Below are 22,301 nucleotides of genomic sequence, written 5' to 3' on the forward strand. Positions count from 1 at the left end.
GAAAAGAGATCTGTGCGGCTGAGGGAGAAATGGAGGCGTGCGTGCGAGGGGCGTGGGTTCAAGGAAAATAAGGATAAAACAAAACAAAACCAAACTATAGTTTTGTTCAATTTCCACACAACAATTTCAATAGGTCAAGCTAAGCTAAGTTCTATACCCACTTGATCAAATTGAAGTTTTGTTGAAAGTCAAAATAAGACGGTCCTTCAATCCCACAAATTTTCTTGAAACCGACTTCCATTTCATTTTTCTCGGATCCGATTTTACGAACAACAAATCCGGTGAGCCCATTTGAATTCGAAAAAAAGCCCGAACAACTTCCATTCACCGATTCACTTACACCGATGTCAAAGTCTCTTCGAATTGGCCTAATCTGACGCTCGTTCTCCGAATCGTCCGTCCCGATTTCTCCGAAAATCCCGAACTCTCGGAATTTCCTCAAAAGGTGAGCCGACGTTCTTAGAATGACTCATGACCCGACATGACTTTCAATTTCTGAAATCGAATTCAAATTCACAGTTATTTTCAATCAAACGTCTTTTAGTGTGACCTTACCTACTCTGGGTAGCTTCTAGGACTTTTTGGCGCAATTGACCCGTGGTCGATTTTCTTCGAACCACAATGAACCCATCCGACCCATTAGCAACTCTCGATGATCGTGAAAATCTCAAGGTTTCAAATACGGGCACAGGGTACCCAAAACGACAGAAAATTGGTTTAGTATCGATCGATGAGAATTTTGCAATCATGTGGAATCACCCACACTTTGATCACCATCTTAGTCGAATCGACCTATCTCCGATCTCTAATCGATTTTTAATTGTGCCGCAATGACCCTTGCAGACTAGCACGATCGAACAGTTGATTCCTGGTCGAATTCTCAATCTGTGCGTTTAAAAGTCCCCTGAATGGCTTCATAGGATAAGCAGGTTATCTCGTGAGTGGCCAACCTCGTAGAAAAACACTATAGTCACGTTGACGAAAGGCCCATCTTATCCAATCGAAATCAGAACATGAAATTCAGGATGTCACAGATATAGATCCATCACCATCAAGCGTGTCTTAGACCTTTCCTTATCGATTGTCACCTTACACATGTACGAGAATTAATGTCCATCGAATAATTGAAAATCTACTGTCACGCAATGACTCTTTTCTTACAAAAACTGATCGGATTTTTTTTGGAAAATAAATTACAGAGCATGCAGACTATGATTCTCTAATTTCCACTCTTCACACACTCTTCGTTTGGAAGTTATGACATCAAAATCCATTAGTGATAAAACAAAAAAAAAAAAAAAGTAACACATGTTTGTGGAATAATTAGGACGCTCTTTAACTCCAAACATTGATTGGTGTAAACAATGAGGCTGTTATTTCACAGAAAAGTGTAAACATCAATAGATGAATAGGATCGATAGAAATTGAGGAAAATAGATTCTTTGTTGATTCTAGACAAGAATGTAAATGGCTATAGAAGTAAAGAAATTGAAGTGCATATATTGGAAATTAAAAGTCGCGAGAATAATTGAAAGTACGAAATTATGAGGGTGCTAAAACGGTACACTGGAAAATTAAAAATGAGAGTAAATGTGCATAAGAAAATTAAAACTTTCAAAATTGTAATCATATGTTAAAATTGGTTAAAATAATGTAAGAAAGTCCTACGTGCTCTATTATCCCCCCAAAAAAAAAAAAGATCCAATCCATTAATGCAAGAAAAGAATTTTTGCAAAGGCAAGTGACAATAGATTTTCAATTATTCAATGGCCATTAATCCTCATACATGCGTAATGTGACAATTGACAAGAAATGGTCTATGACATGCTTGATGGTGATGGATGTGTATCTCTCTAAACATGTCCTATTATATGCAGTACAATCCTACATGCTTGTCTCATAATGCTTGATCCTTTAAATTGTGGCGTGCATAATTCATATCATTTCTAGATGTATCGTCGTCCCTCTAAAATATCTCAATTTGCAAATTGGAGCACTTCTCGCTAAAAATGAGGATGCTGATGTGAAACTGACACAACACCCTAGATATCTAGAGGGGAGTGCACACATAAACCTCAATCAATCCTTTGCTAATATTTTCAAGCTAACAATAGTATAAGTTAAAATTAAATAATGGTAAGATAGGTGGCATGCATTGACATTTCAAATGAATGCACATGTAAACTTAACCTAGACATATTTACTCTCCATCAACTTCCCCCATAGCTAAATCAGCTACACTAGCACGAGCCTCCATAGCATCGCCATCGATCCGGCATCTTTCTCGCAGGCATAACTCTCTCTCTCTCTCTCTCTCTCTCTCTCTCTCTCTCTCTCTCTCTCTCCCTGCCCCCCTTAGGTAGGCACAAGTTTTGTCTCGTCATCCTCAAACTAGGAGGAGTAGTATTTTTCTAAAGAGAAGTTCACTAAAATTCTTAAAATTTATCTTCAAAATGCATTTATATCCTAAAACTTTCAAAATTGTAATCATATGTTAAAATTGGTTAAAATAAGGTAAGCAAGTCCTATGTGGTCTTTTATCCGCCCCCAAAAGATCCAATCCATTAATGCAAGAAAAGAATTTTGGGAAGGCAAGTGACAATAGATTTTCAATTATTCAATGGCCATTAATCCTCATACATGTGTAAGGTGACAATCGACAAGAAATGGTCTATGACTTGCTTGATGGTGATGGATATGTATCTCTCCAAACATGTCCTATTATGTGCAGTACAATCCTACATGCTTGAACCTTTAAATTGTGACCTGCATAATTCATAATCATTTCTAGATTTATCGTCGTCGCTCTAAAATATCTCAATTTGCAAATTGGAGCACTTCTCGCCAAAAATGAGGATGCTGATGTGAAACTGACACGACACCCTTGATATCTAAAAGTGAGTGCACACATAAACCTCAATCAATCTTTTGCTAATATTTTCAAGCTAACAATAGTATAAGTTAAAATTAATCAATGGTAAGATAGGTGGCATGCATTCACATGTCAAATGAATGCACATGTAAACTTAATCTCGACATATTTACTCTCCATCAACTTCGCCCATAGCTAAATCAGCTACACTAGCACTAGCCTCCATTGCACCGCCATCGATCCGGCATCTTTCTCACAGGCATAACCCCCTCTCTCTCTCTCTCTCTCCCTCCCCCCCCCTAGGTAGGCACAAGTTTTGTCTCGTCATCATCAAACTGGGAAGAGTAGTATTTTTCTAAAGAGAAGTTCACTAAAAGTCTTAAAATTTATCTTGAAAATGCATTTATATCCTAAAACTTTCAAAATTGTAATCATATGTTAAAATTGGTTAAAATAATGTAAGCAAGTCCTACATGCTCTATTATCCCCCCCTCCCTCAAAAGATCCAATCCATTAGTGCAAGAAAAGAATTTTTGGGAAGGCAAGTGACAATAGATTTTCAATTATTCAATGGCCATTAATCCTCATGCATGCGTAAGGTGACAATCGACAAGAAATGGACTATGACATGCTTGATGGTGATGGATGTGTATCTCTCCAAACATGTCCTATTATGTGCAATACAATCCTACATGCTTGTCTCATAATGCTTGATCCTTTAAATTGTGACCTGAATAATTCATAATTATTTCTAGATTTATCGTCGTCGCTCTAAAATATCTCAATTTGCAAATTGGAGCACTTCTCGCCAAAAATGAGGATGCTGATGTGAAACTGACACGACAGCCTAGATATCTAGAAGTGAGTGCACACATAAACCTCAATCAATCCTTTGCTAATATTTTTAAGCTAATCTCTCTCTCTCTCTCTCTCTCTCTCTCTCTCTCTCTAGAGGTGGGCACAAGCTTTGTCTTGTCGTCATCAAATCAGGACGAGTAGTATTTTTATAAAGAAAAGTGCACTAAAATTCTTAAAATATATCGCAAAAGTACAATTAAATCTTAAGACTTTCAAAATTATAATCATATGCTAAAACTAAAGTAATTAAGTACTATGTGCTCTATTATTTTTTTCCCAAAAAAGAAGAAGATCCAATCAGTTATTGCAAGAAAAGAATTTTTGTGAAGGTGAGTGACAATATATTTTCAATTATTCAATGGACATTAATCCCTGTATGTGCGTAAGGTGACAATTGATAAGGAAATGTCTAAGACATGCATGATAGTGATGGAAATGTATCTCTCCAAACACCTCCTATTATGTGCAGTACAATCCTAGATGCTTGTCCCATAATGCTTAATCCTTGAAATTGTGAGCTACATAATTCATAAGTACCTCCAGATCTATCGTCATTGCTCTAAAATATCTCAATTTACCAATTGGAGCACTTCTTGCCAAAAATAAGGATGTTGATGTTAAATTGACACACTAGATATCTAGAAGTGAGTGTACACATAAACCTCAATCGGTCCTTTTCTAATATTTTCTAGTTAACAATAGGATAAGTTAAAATTAAACAATGCTAAAACAGGTGGTATGCATTCACATGGCAAATAATTACATAGGTAAATTTAATCTAGAAAAATTTACTTTCCATCAGCTTCTCCCACAGCTACACTAATTGCACTAGTATTGGCCTCCATAGCACTGCCATCGATCCGGGCATCTTTCTCGCAAGCATAACCACCTCGATCTAGGCTAGCTTACACCAGTTCTTAAATTTGTCGAAAAGTCCAACTAGACCATAAAATTTTCAAAAAGTATAATAAGGTCATAGAACTTGTCAAAGTTGTGTAATCAAGTCCCTTTGTCAACTCTCTATAATTTGACTGACATGATTATGTTAATTACTTTTGTTATGACCAAAGCTGAGAGTACTACGAAATTAAAACTAAGAAAGAAAAAAGAACACATAAATTTAAGTGAAAACTCTCATGGGAAAAAACTACAGGGAGAGAAGAAGCAAAATCTACTATGGAAATTTAAGGATTATCAAAGATGACTCGAAAAACCTTAAGACTCATTTTATCACTCATTTTAAACCTAATACCTTAGGAAAAAATAATATTTATATTGCTCCATATGGGGGGCGCAATCCTTGCAACTTTGCCAAGGATTAGTGTTGAGGTACTGGCTTGGGCCTCAACCAACACTAAACCTCAATTTGTTTTTATCAAGTTGGGTAGTCACAAATTTTAATCTAAGTATCACAACTCAATTTAGGTCGAATGCCTCGGAGCACAATTCAAGATATACTCATCAATTTCTTGAGACATGCAACGTCCACTAAGCACCACATCAAAAACGAAACTTTTGGAAAAAAAAATTAAAGAAAGAAAGAGAGAGTAAAAGTAAAATAAGAAAAAGGGAACCTCAATAGCTATCAAGTACTTATTAGTTGAGTACTATAACAACCATTGGAGTTTGTCAAGAAAGTCATCTTCCTTCCAAATTAAAGATGTATGAACAGATTTAATCCAAAAGGATAAAGAATTGAACCTCCGTGGAGTCTAAATACGCTGGTGTGGTATTGCCACATGAGATTATCGAGATTTTCAGTGAGGCTATCATTCTAAATTTGTTGAATGATCTCCTCAGGATAATCCAAACTTGGCCAATCTCACATTATTTCAATCTTGTACTTAGTATAAAAAACACACCTCTGGATGTACATGTTGATTTCTGCTGGCGCTTTGGGTTTGGAGAGAAAATTAGTTAGGACATTCTTCTTTCCTGTAATGTGTTTGGTTTCAAATGAGTATTTTGCAAACTATTCAACCTATCAAAGCAGCTAGGAGTGGGGAATTTGCTTCTACTTGAACTTTGTCATCTAGGGAAAAGATGTCATATCTAGCTCTACTAGGAAGTGATGGCTAATAAGATGGAACTCAAAATTTTTTTTTTTTTAATACATTCTTAACTACCAATATTTCCTTGAAGGTAGAATGATAATGCATTTCAGCATGGGAAAACTTTCCACTTTTGTAAGTGCAAAGATGCCACTTACCATCAATTTCTTCAAACAAGTATTGCTGCCCAAGTATTCATCACTGGTGTCGGTTTGAAGGACTCTCTTCTCTGTAGATGGAATTTGCAATGAGGGAAAAGTTTGCATGACTTCTTTCAATTATGCTATTACCTTGGTTTGAGCTTTGCCCAAGGAGGGGGGTTTCTTTAGCATTAATTGCAACAAGATCGGCAATTTGGCATTGTCGGGAACGAAATATTTGAGACAATTAATTATCCCAAGAAATTGCTAAACTTGTTTTGTTGTAAAGTTTTCTGCTGGGAATTTCAACAATTCCTGGGTAGTATGTTCCTTTATTGAGGTGCATCCCAAGAAATTCAATTTCTATTTGAACAATGTTCATCTTTCTTTGAGAAAGCATTATTCCATATTTCTTTGCAATTTCTACGAACTACTCGAGAAGTCGACAATGAGATTCCTCATCGGGGCTATAAAGTAATATGTCATTAATGTAGACTGTTGCACTTGATAGAATTGGTTGGAAGATTCGGCACATTATCTTTTAGAACAAGGAATGGACTACTTTAAGGCCAAAAGGGTAAACATTTAATTGGAAATGCTAGTTTGGAATACAGAACCCTATCTTGGGCCAGTCTTCAGGATGGATGCCCAATTACGAAAATCCGGCTTTACAAGCAATCGGTTCAAATTGAAGTTGAAGGATGACTCCCCATTTCAAACAAACAAAACAACTGTCAATGTTTGATCCTATTTTATGCAACAAAAAATGCTATTTCTTAACTGATAAAATATATAATCCATGTCCTTTTCAAAACATAAAAACACAAAGAAAAAATAGTATCACTCACCCGAGAAAACTAAAAACCAACTTATAATGGTTACTTGAGCTGAGCACTTATTCCTATTTTTGAATCATCCATGTGCATAATGTATGGATGGCTCCAAGGGCCAATTTCGAACGAAACACTATACTGTTGGTTCCAAAGGGAGTAGTCCCCGCACACGACGCCAAATACTTATTTGTAATTATAAAGGGAAAACCATTTGCAAGTTGAACTAGAAACACAGTGGTTTTGTTCCTTTCGCTTTATCCATTTTGTCCTTATCGAATCTCTGATCCTATAAATTTCTGGTTCAATCGACCAAACCCTCCGACAACCATCAGCATTTCCGCTCCCTGATTGAACAAATACATACAGAGCAGTTTCAACACAATGGCTCTCACCTCCCTCTTCCTCCTCCTTCTGCTCTCTTCTCTCCATGTCAGTAATTTCTCAACCTTTCATCCTCCATGCGTACTCAACTGCTCATCTCTCTCTCTCTCTCTCTCTCTCTCTCTCTCTCTATCTCTCTCTTTCATGCAGAGAGGGCTATATGTTTAATTCGATATCTTGTGTTTAATTAGTGTATACTTTTTACCTAAGAAGAAACTAATTATGTTGGTTTGTATCAAAATCAAACCTGATAATAATATTTATTTCTCGTGTGGATTTTCTTAATGCGTGTCAATTGGTTGATCATATTTATGTGTACTTTACACTAACGAAGGAATGTGAATGAAACGTAAATAATCAAGTGAACATATAATGCTTTGATAATATGAAGGCACGAGAGTTGCAAAAGTCATTTTAAGTGATTGAACATGACATTACTACTTTTAGGCACGAGCATCAGATAACATACGTTAATGACCGTTAGGAATAAATTATTGGGTTATCTGTGTTCATTGTAAAGATAATTCCAATTATGTCATCGTGTGATTCTAATTCTGTGTCACGTGACTTGTACTTTTTTGCACCTTATGTAACAATTTTCCATATGTCTACTTTACTTCCATAAATATGTCATTGCACAATTACGTAAAGTCCTTAATGTCCATTCTAATTGTGATTATATAAACTTCTTGCTCACGGTCACTCTTTGATTTTCTCTTGTGGATTGTCCCGCGACAGGTCCTCACCACCGTCGGTAGAGCCAGTCCCGAGTCCGACTCCCTCGTCAGCCAGGCTAACTCAATCTCTCCCAAAGCATACCTTGTCCGTTACTGGAACAAACAAATCACCAACAGCCTCCCCATGCCACCGGTCCTCTTCTTCAAAGCGTCACCCCTGACCGCTGCATCCGCAGCCATCTTCACCCAACTCGTCGCTAAAGGCGCCATCCCCAATCACCTCCAATCTTTCTGTGAGGAGGCAGAACTGCTTTGCTTCTTGAACTCATCATTTAATGTCGGAAAATGCATAACGTATTACCGCGTTAGTATTGATACAGCGACGAAAAATGATGACATGAATGTAAGTAGGGCCACAGAGCCGAGCATGTACTTCCGAGAGTCCATGCTGAAGAGCGGGAACGCGATCCCGATGCCCAATCTCTGGGACAACATGCCCAAAAGGTCGTTTTTGCCCCGCAGCATATCCTCCAAACTGCCGTTCTCAACCTCGAAACTCGCCGAGCTGAAGCAAATATTCCATTTCGGTGAGAATTCCGCTATGGAGAAGATCATGGCGCTCACACTAGGCCAGTGTGAGGTCGCAAATTTAGGCGAAACCAAGATGTGTGTGGCCTCCATCGAGGACATGATCGACTTTGCCACCTCGATATTGGGTCATGACGTCATGGTCCGATCCACGGAGGGCTCCGGAGGCTCGAAGCAGGAGGTCTTGATCGGGTTGATCAATAGGATCGAGGACGCCGCAGTGACCAAGCCCATCGTGACCTGTCACCAGATTCTATTTCCTTACATGGTCTATTACTGCCATTCATTTCGAAACGTCCGCGTCTACGAAGTGGACATACTAGACCTCAAGTCCAAGACAAAGATCAACCAAGGTGTCGCCATCTGTCATATGGACACGTCGGCTTGGAGGCCTACCCATGAGGCGTTCATCGCGCTCGGGTCGGGTCCTGGCCAGATCGAGGTCTGCCATTGGACATATGAGACTGGCGTGGTATGGACAAACCGCCAAGTGATAACGAAAGAACGAAGTGAGGTCAACGCTAATTCGGCCTAGCGATCAAGAGAGAACTTAGTCTCAAGCTGGCTCCAACCCAAGTCCTCATTTGCCCTGTATTATCATGTAATGTAGCATCTGAATCTGATATACATAACTCTGCGTCTGTGTTCGGTGGGTGAAAGTTGTCCTGGTCAATAAATCTAAAGGGTTTTTATGATGCCTTTGTGTTCTCCTATGCCGTGTGTTTAGATATCTCCCTAACGCCTATCTCTCAATTGGCGCACTATACTTTAAAAACTTTCATGAACTATGGCCGGGGACCAGTGAGTCCACCGCTCACGAGTGAGGAAGTATTCTAACAACTCAAGATTGTTGGGAAAAACCCAGGACAACAATTCACTAAGAACTAAACTTAATTCAGGATCAATATCTTCTCCAAAACTAAATCAACCGAAATTGACTTAACCCAGCAACAACCAACCAATACAATCTTGCAATAAGTAAATATAATGCCGAAATGATAAAGAGACAAAGGCAACAATACCACCAAGGTTTTAGGTGGAAACTCAATGCGGGGAAAATTACGAACTATCCAAAAACTTCTACTAATTACTAAAAATAATAGAATGCACAAAGTGTTCTTCTCTAGTCACACATCAAAGGCTCAATATCAATAATGCAACTGTATTTCTTCACCACAGTGATAGATTAACATAAATAGAGTAAGAAAACTCTCATTGATATTGGAGAATTCAGAGGAGATTTTCATCAAACAAAACCGATTTACTCATAACCCTTGATCTTACGAGTAACATACAAAAATTTGAACCAATTCTGACAACGCTTGACCGTTGGATGGTCGCCGGAAGCCATTGCCCTCTTTTTCCCTTCTTCTCCACGCGTTGCTCTCGATGAGTTCACTCTGTTGCTCTTTTGTCTCTCCTCATGGGCACACCCGCACGAAGCAGCCCCTCTAGAGGAGGAGGAAGAGAGCAATTATGTTTGAGCTTGAAATCTGGGACTGGGTCAGAGAGTTGGTGGTTTTTGTTGTACTATTTGAGCCCTTGTTATTTATAAGTGGATAGATGATATAATTGTGAGATCTCTGTTGGGTTATCTTCTGAAGATTTAAAGATTATTCACACTCTTCCAAACAAATATTTCCTAAGTTCGTCGGATGTTGGTTATTTACCAGGATTTTGCCAATTACTAATTTTATCTTTGTTGGTACGTTTTAGATTTACATTCCTGATTTCAACTTCTATTTAAGATGGTGTGTTTCTTAAGCCTTAGATCTTTAAGTTTGCTTGATTTGGATAGCTTAGCTTATTTTAAAATCTCCCTCAAATCCGTCGTCACGGCAATTATAACGGAGAGCCCAAGAAATAGTCACGAGTGGCTGGATGTAGAGTAGGTAACTCGTAAAAGATGGAGAATTGGAATTCCTAGACCTCATCTCAAATGAGTCAATTCGAGCTTTGCATGCTTCAAAAGCTACAGAGAGCAGACGCTGCCGATGACCAATCGGTAGGATTTTGAAGCTCTGACTCCTCGGTTCATTACCCTCTCTCGTTGAAGTCGACAGCTCCCACATCCATGGATGGCTGCTCTCGAGGATGCTGCGTTTTCGGACTACGAGGCGTCGTCTTGTTGGCTCGTACGTGGCTCTCAATGCGTATTCGTTGACGCGTTTAGCCGATAATGCTCTTGTTTCCATGTGACGGCAAAGTTCTAGTCCCATGCACATTTTGGTGATCCTTCTCTTTCACGCTAATAATGCATTATTGGGAACGACAAGGACGGAACATCCTATTAAAGAACCGTGAGGGAGCTCGTGAAAGCGTGGCGATCTTTATGTGATCCGTTCCCATGCAATTATCAATGTCAAAGTACAAGATAGGCATCGGTTGGTATATCGAGTTTGTAGGATGATGTTAATATTCTTAAGCTCCATTTGTTTCATGAATAATATTTTTTGAAGATTTTTTCTTTTTAAAACATTTTGGCGTTTGTGCCCAAGTCCCCGGCACTTAGGCTCGAGTCCATCAAGACTAGGCTCTAGCTCTAGCTCAAGACCCCAATGTTCATGCTTGGGTCCCCGATACTCGAGCTCAAAACCTCAATGCTTTTGCCCGGATTCCTTGCATCCAAGCTTAGGTCCATCGAGGCCGGGCCTAGGATCTAGAAGCCCATGTTTGGTTCCCCACACTTTGGAGCGCCCGGACTCCCAGGTCCATCAATACCGAACTTGAGATCATGGTGTCCATGCCTGGTTTTGTCAGCCACCCGTGCGCAAGTCACTTATGCTTAAAAATCATATTGTCATTTTCAACTAATGGAAAATATTTTTCAGTTATCTTTCAGATTTCGGCTAAACACTGAAAATTATTGTCATTTTTCCAAAAAATGACTTCCTCGAAAAACATTTTCCAAGAAACAAATAGTGCCTTAATTGTACTGCCTTTTTTGATCCATTTGTTAAGTAACGGTGGCAAGCTCCACACTAGTTTATGAACCCGGCAGCCGTTTAGTTCACGATCAACTCTTTCTCGAATGATCTGGAACAATAGGTGCACGGTAACTTTCGACATAGGACCCACCATTCGAATTTGCCTAGATAATCAAATTCAATAGTGAGCTGGTTCGATCATAGTTTATGTATAATTTGTTTCGATATCGCACAAAGTCATTGCAACTGAACATCGTCATTCTCCAACGACAAAGTGTAAAATCAATAAGCAACTAAGAGTCGAGCAAACCATATTTAGACTGATGTTCCTAATGGATAACTATTTGCCCCAAATAGGGGGCAAACCAAGCTCAATTTACCATGCGCATCACCTGCATGATTGATAAGTGGGTGAAGATGCAATTGGTGAGCGTGTCTTGATGACATTCCCAAGGACAAAATTGGGATTGAAGGAACCTGGAATTGTTACTGCCCGTTCAACGAACCTTGGATCGTAAATGAGAAAAAATGCGGGTCCGCCCCGGGTGTTGGATGATTCTTCAACTGGACCCATCACGGATCCCTTCATCAATTGTCAAATGTGCTTCCAGTTCATCATTGCCACATGGGTCGATCGAATGAATGGTCATGGCCCATTCGACTACGCTGGCCCAAGGGTTGCTTTTCATATCGCCGACAGCAAGATCTTGGAACATTCGTGTGGACGCGAGCCTTTTCCGCTCTTTGTTCCTCGGCGACGACGGCCTATCCGAACTCGTCTTGGCTAATCTCTACAATGCATGCAAAAGCTTTGCCTAAGTGCATCGGTTGAAGATGCTGTTCCCGACGTTATTTTGAGGGGACAATGTTCTGATTTAAACCTGAATTACCGAACTTAAATCAAAGACTTGACCGATGAGTTAATCCATTGAGGAGTGCCACTCGCTTTATCTTCTTCTAAGCTGTTGAACTTCGGTTGCAAATACTTATCGAAGGGAAAAAAAACAAAAGAAAAGCCTTCAATGAGTAAATCACTTGATCCATAATGGCAATAGAGACTAATAACTGGGACAAAAAAGAATTTCTAGTCTTGATATAGCCTTCTTCTTGAGTTATCAAATTATGCTGATTTTAGACATGAAAAAATTTGCAAAAATGATTAGAAGTAGCTCTGTGTTACAAATTCAATGAAAATAATTAGCACATGGTATCTGCACATCTTGAATCAAGGGAGATTGATCTGTGAGGTGCTTCACCCCATGTCCATTAATCTCTTCTAATTCCATTTGTTTTGATGTCAAGGCGCTAATGGTAGAGATATAAGATGGAAAACCAAATTTAAAAAAAGAAGAAAAATCTAACGATGGCATATTACAGTTTGGGACATGGAGTCATGTTATGTTATGGAAGGAGATTGGTAATAGTAAGTACTTCACATGACAAACATTTTCACATGCACACCAAATAATTACAAATGCTAGATCAAAGTCACACAAACACTTGACATTTACTAACCATAATAACACACGCACACTCACACGATCGTAGTAGTGTATATTAGATAGTAGATACCATATTAGATAATACTTTCAAGCAAATGATGACTTGCGATGGAGCTACCGGCCAATTTTTCTCGGCCTCTAGGTCCAACCTATATTATTCAATTTGATCCACACTTCATTTTCTTTCCATTACTAATTAGCCCTAGTCCAGACCGCATAATCCCCATAGATCCAGTGGCAGGCCTCGATTCAACCAGGGCCCGACCCGAGCGCAAGAAATGCCTCGTGATTTGGATTCCCAGCCGACGTGTCCATATGACAGACTGCGGTGCCGTTGTTGATCTTGGACTTGCACACGGGATCCAGTATACCCACCTCGTGAACGTGGGGTGTTGGAACCGCATGACAGTTATAAACCATGCAAGGAAATAGACTATCGTGACATGCCACAGGCGCACTCAATTTACTCCCACCTATCCTTTTTACTCGTCCAATCAAGATATCACGCTTCGACCCTTCGTCGCTCTTCGTGGCATGAAGCTTGATGTTGTGGCCAAATATCAAGGTGGCAAAGTCTATCATGTCCTCAACAGAACTAACACATCGCTTGGTCTCACCTTGTGTCGTTGCTTTCTCGCACAGGCCAAGTGTGCATACCATGATCTTCTCCATAGTCGAATCGTCCCTAGCATGGAAGATTTGCTTCAGCTCGGCGATCTTCGAGGTCGAGAACGGTAATCCAGAGGAAATACTGTGTGGCAAAAATGACCTCGGGAGTTTTGGAACGAAGATCTGGCATCGGGATCAGATTCCCACTTCTCAGCGTTGACTGCCGAAAGTATTTCCCTGGCTCCACGCCTTTGTTCACGTTCATGCCACCGGCCAGTGTTGTGGCGCCATTAATGAAATCGTAGAAAACACGACCGTCCTTGCCAACTTGATGGGATGATAAGTCCGGGAAGCAAAGCAGTTGTGCTGCCTTGCAGAAAGATGGAAGGTGGTCGGAGATAGCATCTTTAGCAACGAGCCGGGCTAAAAGGGCCGTTTATGCAGTAGTTAAGGGTGAAACTTTGATATAAGCAGTGGTGGTATGGCGAGGTTGTTGGTGATTTGTTCGTTCCAGTAATGGACAAGGTATTCATTGGGAGGGATTGAGTTGGCATCGCTGAATAGGGAGTCGGCGTTGGTAGTGGTTCCAGCCGTGGTGGAAACAACCTACAGTGGGATGAAAGAGAAAATCGGCCAGTGACTAAAAAATTAGCATTGCGCAACCGAGCTAGGATGTTTTTGTAAGACTAATTTTGAATAAAACCTAATGATCTCGATCTATCGTTCTCAAACAAATATGTGCATAATTCAGTTGATTTGTGAAAACGTAAAGATCGACATACCTTCAGCTATTGATAAAAATTTGCAGACGCAGAAAATCCTAAAACCTGGACGGATCCACGAAACACAATCGATTTGTGGATATGGAATCACCGGATTTGTACGTCCTGTTCCACTAGTTAATACCTCTCAAATGTGATGGTGTGTTTTCTGTAATGATAGTGTTTGAATTAGACGACTTAACGTTTTTATTATGTTTCTTACGTTATCGACGTCTTTCATCAAGACCATTATGGTAACCTATTAATGAGCAAATATCACGTAATAAATGCGGGTACAAATTGGAATTAATTGGAAATACAATATTAGGATCACATTTCAAATATTAGGATCCTAGCATGATGAGACCGCCTTTCACGGCTTCCTTATGTGAGGTGAAAGAATGTTCATGGAACAATGAGGGTTAGAGAAAAGACCTGGGCCGCTATTTATGAGTTTTAGCCAGGTCCTCTCATCACAAGCCCGGCCCAACTCGGCCCACAGAAGCCAAACCCATATTCAACTATTAAAAAAATCTTATGTCTTATCTTATTACCCCCATCTCCTTTTGTATTAGACCAACCTACTTAAACTGTAAATTACAATCTCAATTAATGTAATCCACATCAAGAAAACTTTTACATTCTCCCACTTGGGCTATATTAATTGAGGTTGTACGGAATGTGCGCACCTTTATGTTGGTCTAGTGATTATTCTTAATAGTCAATCCTATCTTATAAAGTCTCAAACATCGAATCATAGCAGTAATTGCATGTACTTACACATAGCCTTCCATGGTCACAAGTGCTTTAAACATTACTTATATTGATTCAATATAGTCGTGTGACAAATGAATAATATTTCATAAAGAGTAATACCTTATGTGTCATCCCATTTATTGGTCATTATTCTCTTGTCTTAAGTGTCATAGAAAACCAGATGTGTCATAAGTGAATATTTTTATGGTTCTAATGAACTCACATATATCTTATCTTTATGGTTAACACATTTTTATGTGTAATCAAGGCATGTACTCAATGCCGATAAACAAATGCTCTAACCTTTCACTCAAGGCTTACACGATACCTTCAATTTCTATTACATGTAATCAACTCAATATGGTGACAACACATTTATGAACACTTTATTGAATGGGTAATATATAAGTTTTATTAGAGCAAAAATCAAAACAGCTCCCACTAAACAGTAACATCCAATGATACTTCTCAGTCCATGTTCATGATATGTTGTTCAAGTACATGAGAGCGAAAATCTTTAGTTAGTGGGTCTACAACTACATTATCTATGGAAACATGCTCTACTGTAGTGTCACTATTATGTGTCTAGGGACTCCTAAGCTCAAAAAATAAGTTGGTCTATGGGGAACTCCTAAGTTCTAAATAATAAAGAGCGAGGCATTAGATTTTTGTTGGACTCTAATCATTCTATCATCACGTGGAATCTGTAAGGCGTTTGAGCACAAAATAAAAGAAGGTGATGGGAAAGCCCGCGTAATTGGTGAAAGGATGGAATAGAATAGGGGAAAAAAAAAACAAAAACACTTGAGAATTAGCTAAAGACAAGAACTACTTAGGTAGTAAGTTATATCAATCTACTTGAAAAAGACTTGATTAAAGAAAAGCATCCATATATGCCTCATATAGGACATGTCTTAGTTTATGAAAAACAAATGGAATAATGCAATATGCCAATATCGTAAAGGACAACTCTTCCCTAATAATGTGATTAAGCAAGAAAAGAGCACCCATCTATATCTCAGATTGGATCTGCCTTGGTTAACTAATCAAATTGTGCAGTAATCCGATAAATGTTCAAGATGGGAAACTGTAATTTCACGTGTAGATGAGATTCTCCCCATTGCCTCCATATATGTGCATGCTCTCCAATAGATAAATTGTGTCACTGGCTAACTAGTCATGAATTAGGGTTAAAGTAATTGTGATAAGATGCTATTATGAGTAACCTAATTATAATCACTTCTACAAGAGATAAATAAAAATCTCCAGGAAGTGTGCTTACTTTATAGGGATTAGGAAAGGAAAGGACTAAATGGTTCATTTGCAAAATGAAACTACATTAGAGAATATGCATAACCCATGTTTTCTATCATATGATGTTTTGGTGGAAATAATTAACCATATGATAGGAGGATATATCTCTCTATGTGGTTCTTGGTTCCCATGAAGAACCCTAAGCCGATTTATCCAGAGTCCACAATCTCACTACTACTCTCCATATGCAAATAGCCTATCTACCTGATTCACCGTGACTTCTCAATCAAAGCCTAAGAACTTTTATCCAAACGAATTAGATTATCTTTGTAACTTGACCCAGTGAACTGGATAAAATGGGAAACAATTTGCCTATTGCAAATCTAGAGATTGGTAAGTCAGAAATTGGAGTTCATTTGTTTGAATTCCAATTACCATGTACAAGCTGCTCTAGTCAAAACCACCTGCGCAGACCACTTGGACTATTCATGATGCTTGCAGGGTTTTCTATAGGCTTCCAGGTAACCAAGCCTCTGCTCTCATGCCGTCAACTCGTAAATACAGTAACTTGGTCCCTATGCGATCTCGATGATCTCTCTTGCATCCCAACGACAGTATACATCTAAAGACCCTGTATTTATCGATGCACAGTCCATAAAGTTTGGGATCGCATGGACAAAGGCGGGTCCACCGGATGTGTATGGTACCTTTAATTGGACTGGACATATTCTCTGTCGACCCCTCTTCACCGATGTCAATTTTGCTACTACTATTCATCCAGGACACATGAGTCGATCTTTGCCGAGCCGGATAAATGCTTATCCAAGAAACGAGGACATCGTGAGTGCCATTCACAAACGATGCGGGCCCAAGGGCTGCTCTAATCTTAGCCCACAACAAAGTCTTCGTAGTAAGGTGATGCTAGAAAGATCCCGTCCATTTCCGCGGCAATTTCAAATAATTATAGGCCGTTCATTATTCCATACGTAATAAATTTTTGAAGAAAATTGGTAAAAGGTAAAAGTATAGCTACAAACATAGAGATTTCTCAATCATATGATCAGACCAATCGAAGGGCTCCAATCTGCTCCATTCGTCGATTGACAGATTTGACGGTAGTGAGGGCTTATTAGGTTGGGACAGAGGTGGGGGTGTCCCTATCGTAAATGTGTATCCACCCCTATTAGTTTCGTAAAATTTTTGTCGGACATTATTATACAAACTATGAAGTTGGGACTCTTAACCACCAGTTTTGCAATTTGCAGTTAATTAAAGTTTCATATCAAATGTTCTCTACCAAGCGGAAGAAATAAAACTTAATTAGTTTTTTTAATATAACTTGTAATTAATAAGTATCATATCGAATATTCTCTGCCTTCTTTTGTTTTTGAAAAAGGTCATGATTTCCTCTTGCTCAATTTTCTGATGGGTAAGTTACATTTATGGATATCACCCACAAGAAACACATATGTTTCAAATTTTGAAGGGAAAGTGTAAATAAAAGTTAGATTTGGATAGAATTTCCTCCTAAAAGATTCTATCGATTCGAGATACACTTGCCATCAGTCTTGCGTTTGAGCACAAAACAAAGTACGGTGATGGGAAAAAAGCCCATGAGATTGATGAAAGGCTGGAAGAGTATAAGAACAAACACTTTGGAATTAGCTACAAACAAAAACTATTTAGGTAGTAAGTCACATTAATCTAACTGATAAAAACGCGATTAAAGAAAAGCAATTATCTATGCTTCAGACATGGTAATTCTTGGTAATGCATAACAAATGGCTTAATGCAAAATGCCAATTTCGCAAAAGGACAAGTCTTTTGTATTAATGCAAAATGCCAATTTCGCAAAAGAAAAAGTGGGAAGTGCCACTTCAAGATTGAACCAGGCAGCACTTGTTCTTCAACGTCAAGCGTAAAAAGCGATCACGTTGGGACTCCCAACCACTGGGCCACTTGAACTATTTTTGCAGCTTTTCACTTTTTTCTTTTATCGAAAAACACTGCATTCTTATCTGTCTCTCGTTCTTATAATAATAATACTGTGAAAATAGTTATTGGTCCTCTTCGAAAGTTGAAGAAAATTCTCGAAGATAGTAACGCAAATTGAGAGACAGAAGTTAGGAAGATCTCTAAACGCAAAGGACAGGAGAATGCAAAAGACTTGAACAGGTACTCAAATCACAAAAAAAAAAAAAAAAAAAAAACTCGACATTTACTGACCATAACGACTATTTCACACCAAACACAAACACGTTGTTATTGATATCAGATTCAGATACCAAAATAGATTGTAATGCAAAGCAAGAGAGGCTTTCGGTCGGAGGTAGTTAGAGACCAAGTTCTCTCTTGATCACCAGGCTGAACCCATGTTTATTCCATCTTGACCACACTTCGTTCTTCCATTATTACTTGGCAATTGTCCACATCATGTTATTCTCATTTATCCAATGGCAGACCTCGATCTGGCCAGGACCCGATCCAAGCAACAGAAATGATCCATGGGCAGGGCTCCAAGTTGATGTGTCCATATGACAAATGGCGACACCGTGATTGATCTTAGCCTTGGATTTGGGATCTAGTATATCTGCTTCGTAAACTCGGACATTTGGAAATGCATGACAGTAATAGACAATGTAAGGAAATAGACTCTGGTGACAGGCCACGGGCTTGCTCCCTTCGCTGCCCTCGATCCTCTTGACCACCCCGATCAAGACCTCCTGCTTCGACCCTCTGGCACTCTCCGTGGATCGGACCATGACGTCATGACCCAAAACCGAGGTGGCGAAGTCGATCATATCCTCGATGGAGGCCAGACACCTCTTGGTTTCGTCTTGGAGTGCTGCACCCTCGCACAGGCCTAGCGTTTGTGCCATGATCTTCTCCATAGTGGAATTTTCTATGGCATGGAAGATTTGCTTCAACTCAGCGAGCTTCGAGGTTGAGAATGGCAGTTTGGAGGAAATGCGGCGAGGCAAAAATGACGTTTTGGGAAAGTTATCCCGGAGGTCGGGCATTGGCATCACATTCCCGCTCTTCAGCATCGACTCTCGAAAGAACAAGCCCTGCTCCATGCCCCCATTTACTTTCTTGTCATCAGTTGCCACAATTGTATCCGGGGTGGGCCGCGGGGGTATACTTTGTATAGTTGGGCGTCAATTGTCTTTGCGACCCCATAAGATGATGAGTTCATGAAGCAGAGCAATTGCGCCTCCTCGCAGAACGATAAGAGGTGGTCCGAGATGGCGCCTTTGGCAACGAGTTCGGCGAAGATGGTCGCTGACGCGGCCGTCAGAGGTGACGCTTTGGAGAAGAGGATTGGTGGCTTGGGAAGGTTGTTGGTGATTTGCTTTTTCCAGTAATGGACAAAGTATGCTTTGGGAGAGATCGAGTTAGCCTCGTTGGCGAGGGAGTCGGCCTCGGGAGTGGCCCTAGCGACGGTGGTGAGGACCTATCGCAGGACAATCCACAAAAGAAAATCAAAGAGTGACTGTGAGCTAGAAGTTTATATAATCACGATTAGAATGGACGTCATGGACTTAAGTAACTGAGTAATGACATAATTATGGAAGTAAAATAGACATACGGATAAATGTAATGAACATATAAAAATGTACAAGTCACGTGACACGAAATTAGAACCACATAATAGCATGATTGGAATTATCTTTACAATGAACATAGATGACCCAACAATTTATTCCTAACAATCATTAACGTATGTTATTTGATGCTTGTGTCTTAAAGTAGTAACGTCATGCTCAATCATTTAAACTGACTTTTGCAACTTACATGCTTTCATATTATCAAAGCATTATATGTTGACTTGATTATCTACATTTCGTTCACATTTCTTTTTTTTTGGTGATCCAGGATCCGCCGAGCCCGACTTTCGCTTACACTAAGCCAGCCTACGGCTCGTATAGTGTGTGGTGCACTTCAAACCAAGTGTCAATACTTGAGGGGAAGCTAGCACAGGATCCCACCACCATGATCCCCCACTTAAGACGTGTTAGTAGCTGCAGAGTTTCGACCTCGGGACCTTTGCGATGAAGTGCCCAAAGCCGGACCAACTCAGCTGCCCACCAGTGGGTTTTCGTTCACATTTCTTTGTTAGCCTAAAGAACACATAAACACAATTGATCTACTGACATGCATTAAGATAACCCAAACAAGATATACATGGTGAGAGCCATCGTGCTGAAACTGTTGTGCATGTATTTGTTCAATCAGGGAGCGGAAATGCTGATGATTGTTGGAGGGTTTGGTTGATCGAGCCAGAAATTTATAGGACCAGAGATTCGATAAGAACAAAACGGATAAAGCGAAAGGAACAAAACCACTGTGTTTCTAGTTCAACACGCAAATGGTTTCTAGCTCAACTTGTTATTGATTAAATTCTAACTCAGCCTAAAATCAGTGTTGTTTGGACCTAAGAAGTTCAATTCCTCATTGCATAAGATGTCCATTGTTTGAAGTTGGCACATAACCCTTGTCCTCTTTAATAAAATCAAATAATGACTTTTAGAAAAAGATATTTCATTGTAAGAGCAATTCTGGAGCAAATTCCAGCAAAACAAAAGTAAATTTAGTTTTTACATTTTTATCATATGAGAATCATTCATGTGAAGTTTTTAGGATTTTAGAAGTCTAATCTCGTATTAGGAGTTTTTATTGAATTATCTTTTTCCAAAGACAAACGCTTAAAAAAAAGCAAAAAAAGAAAAAGAAAAAGAAAAAGCTAGCAATGATCTGATGATATGTAGTTTATGTAACCGAGAAAGTGCAAACAAAAGATAAATGCAGTTCAGAGGAAGAAAAAGTGGGAAGTGCCACTTCAAGATTGAACCAGGCAGCACTTGTTGTTCAATGTCAAGCGTATCAAAACGATCACGTTGGGACTCCCAACGAAAGGACTGGGCCAATTGAACTTTATTTGCAGCTTTTCACTTTTTCCTTTTAGCGAAAAACACTTCAATCTTATCTTCTCTCGTTTATATAATAATAATACCATGAAAATAGTTGTTGGTCCTCATTGAAAGTTGAAGAAAATTCTCGAAGATATTAACGCAAATTGAGAGACAGGAGTTAGGAAGATCTCTAAACACAAAGGACAAGAGAATGCAAAAGACTTGAACAGGTACTCAAATCACAAAAAAAAAAAAAAAAAAAAAAAACACTTTGACATTTATTGACCATAACGACTGTCTCACACCAAACATAAACACGTTATTGATATCAGATTCAGATACTATATTAGACTGTAATGCAAAGCAAGAGAGGCTTTCGGGCGGAGGTAGCTAGAGACCAAGTTCTCTCTTGATCACTAGGCCGAGCCCATGTTTATTCCATCTTGAGCACACTTCGTTCTTCCATTATGACTTGGCAATTGTCCATATCAGGCCATTCTCATAGATCCAATGGCAGACCTCGATCTGGCCAGGACCCGATCCAAGCAATAGAAATGACTCGTGGGTAGGGCTCCAAGTTGATGTGTCCATATGACAAATGGCAACACCATGATTGATCTTAGCCTTGGATTTGGGATCTAGAATGTCTGCTTCGTAAACTCGGACGTTTGGAAATGCATGACAGTAATAGACAATGTAAGGAAATAGACTCTGGTGACAGGCCACGGGCTTGCTCCCTTCGTTGCCCTCGATCCTCTTGACCACCCCGATCCAGACCTCCTGCTTCGACCCTCTGGCACTCTCCGTGAATCGGACCATGACGTCATTGTAAGAGTTTTTCTAATTGTGGACTAAATTAATTGATATTGTAATTTACTGTTTTTATGGTTACCGTAAAACAGGGTTGGTCTAAGGTGAGATAAAATGTTTCTTAATTAGTCTAATATGGGCTGGCTAGTGTGGGCCGAGTTGAGCCTGGCCCGTAATGAGAGGGACTGGCTGGAAACTCTATAAATAATGCTCAAGTCTCTCCTCTAACCCTAATTCTCACCTGTATCCTCACCTAAGGGGCGTTTACCTAACGCTAAATGTGAGGAGCCGCCTCATTGAGCCAGTCATACGGAGGGTAATAGAGGAGAAGGACTTGATGCGTGGATCCCCTTGATATATGTGGGTAAT

At 39.5% G+C, this 22,301-nt stretch overlaps 3 protein-coding genes across 3 annotated transcripts; 1 reads left to right on the forward strand and 2 right to left on the reverse strand.

Annotated features, from left to right (window-relative positions):
• The first annotated feature begins 7,074 nt into the window (after positions 1-7,074).
• On the forward strand, positions 7,075-9,095 carry LOC108957791 (polygalacturonase non-catalytic subunit AroGP3-like). The gene is made up of 2 exons (XM_018869100.2): positions 7,075-7,183; positions 7,874-9,095. Exons 1-2 carry the CDS (start codon positions 7,136-7,138, stop codon positions 8,933-8,935), a joined length of 1,110 nt encoding a protein of 369 aa, XP_018724645.2. The 5' UTR covers positions 7,075-7,135; the 3' UTR covers positions 8,936-9,095.
• Positions 9,096-13,078: 3,983 nt separating this feature from the next.
• Positions 13,079-13,501, reverse strand: LOC120296280 (polygalacturonase-1 non-catalytic subunit beta-like). The gene has a single exon (XM_039318057.1). It carries the CDS (start codon positions 13,499-13,501, stop codon positions 13,079-13,081), a length of 423 nt encoding a protein of 140 aa, XP_039173991.1.
• A 4,945-nt stretch (positions 13,502-18,446) lies between these two features.
• LOC120292169 (polygalacturonase-1 non-catalytic subunit beta-like) lies at positions 18,447-20,387 on the reverse strand. Its single transcript, XM_039310239.1, has 2 exons — positions 20,247-20,387; positions 18,447-19,663 (listed from the first exon to the last, which is right to left on the reverse strand). The coding sequence occupies exon 2, from the start codon at positions 19,284-19,286 to the stop codon at positions 18,621-18,623; it is 666 nt and encodes a 221-aa protein (XP_039166173.1). The 5' UTR covers positions 19,287-19,663; positions 20,247-20,387; the 3' UTR covers positions 18,447-18,620.
• Between the last annotated feature and the right edge of the window lie 1,914 nt (positions 20,388-22,301).

The sequence above is a fragment of the Eucalyptus grandis genome, chromosome 1 (assembly GCF_016545825.1).
Source record: "Eucalyptus grandis isolate ANBG69807.140 chromosome 1, ASM1654582v1, whole genome shotgun sequence".
NCBI lineage: Eukaryota > Viridiplantae > Streptophyta > Magnoliopsida > Myrtales > Myrtaceae > Eucalyptus > Eucalyptus grandis.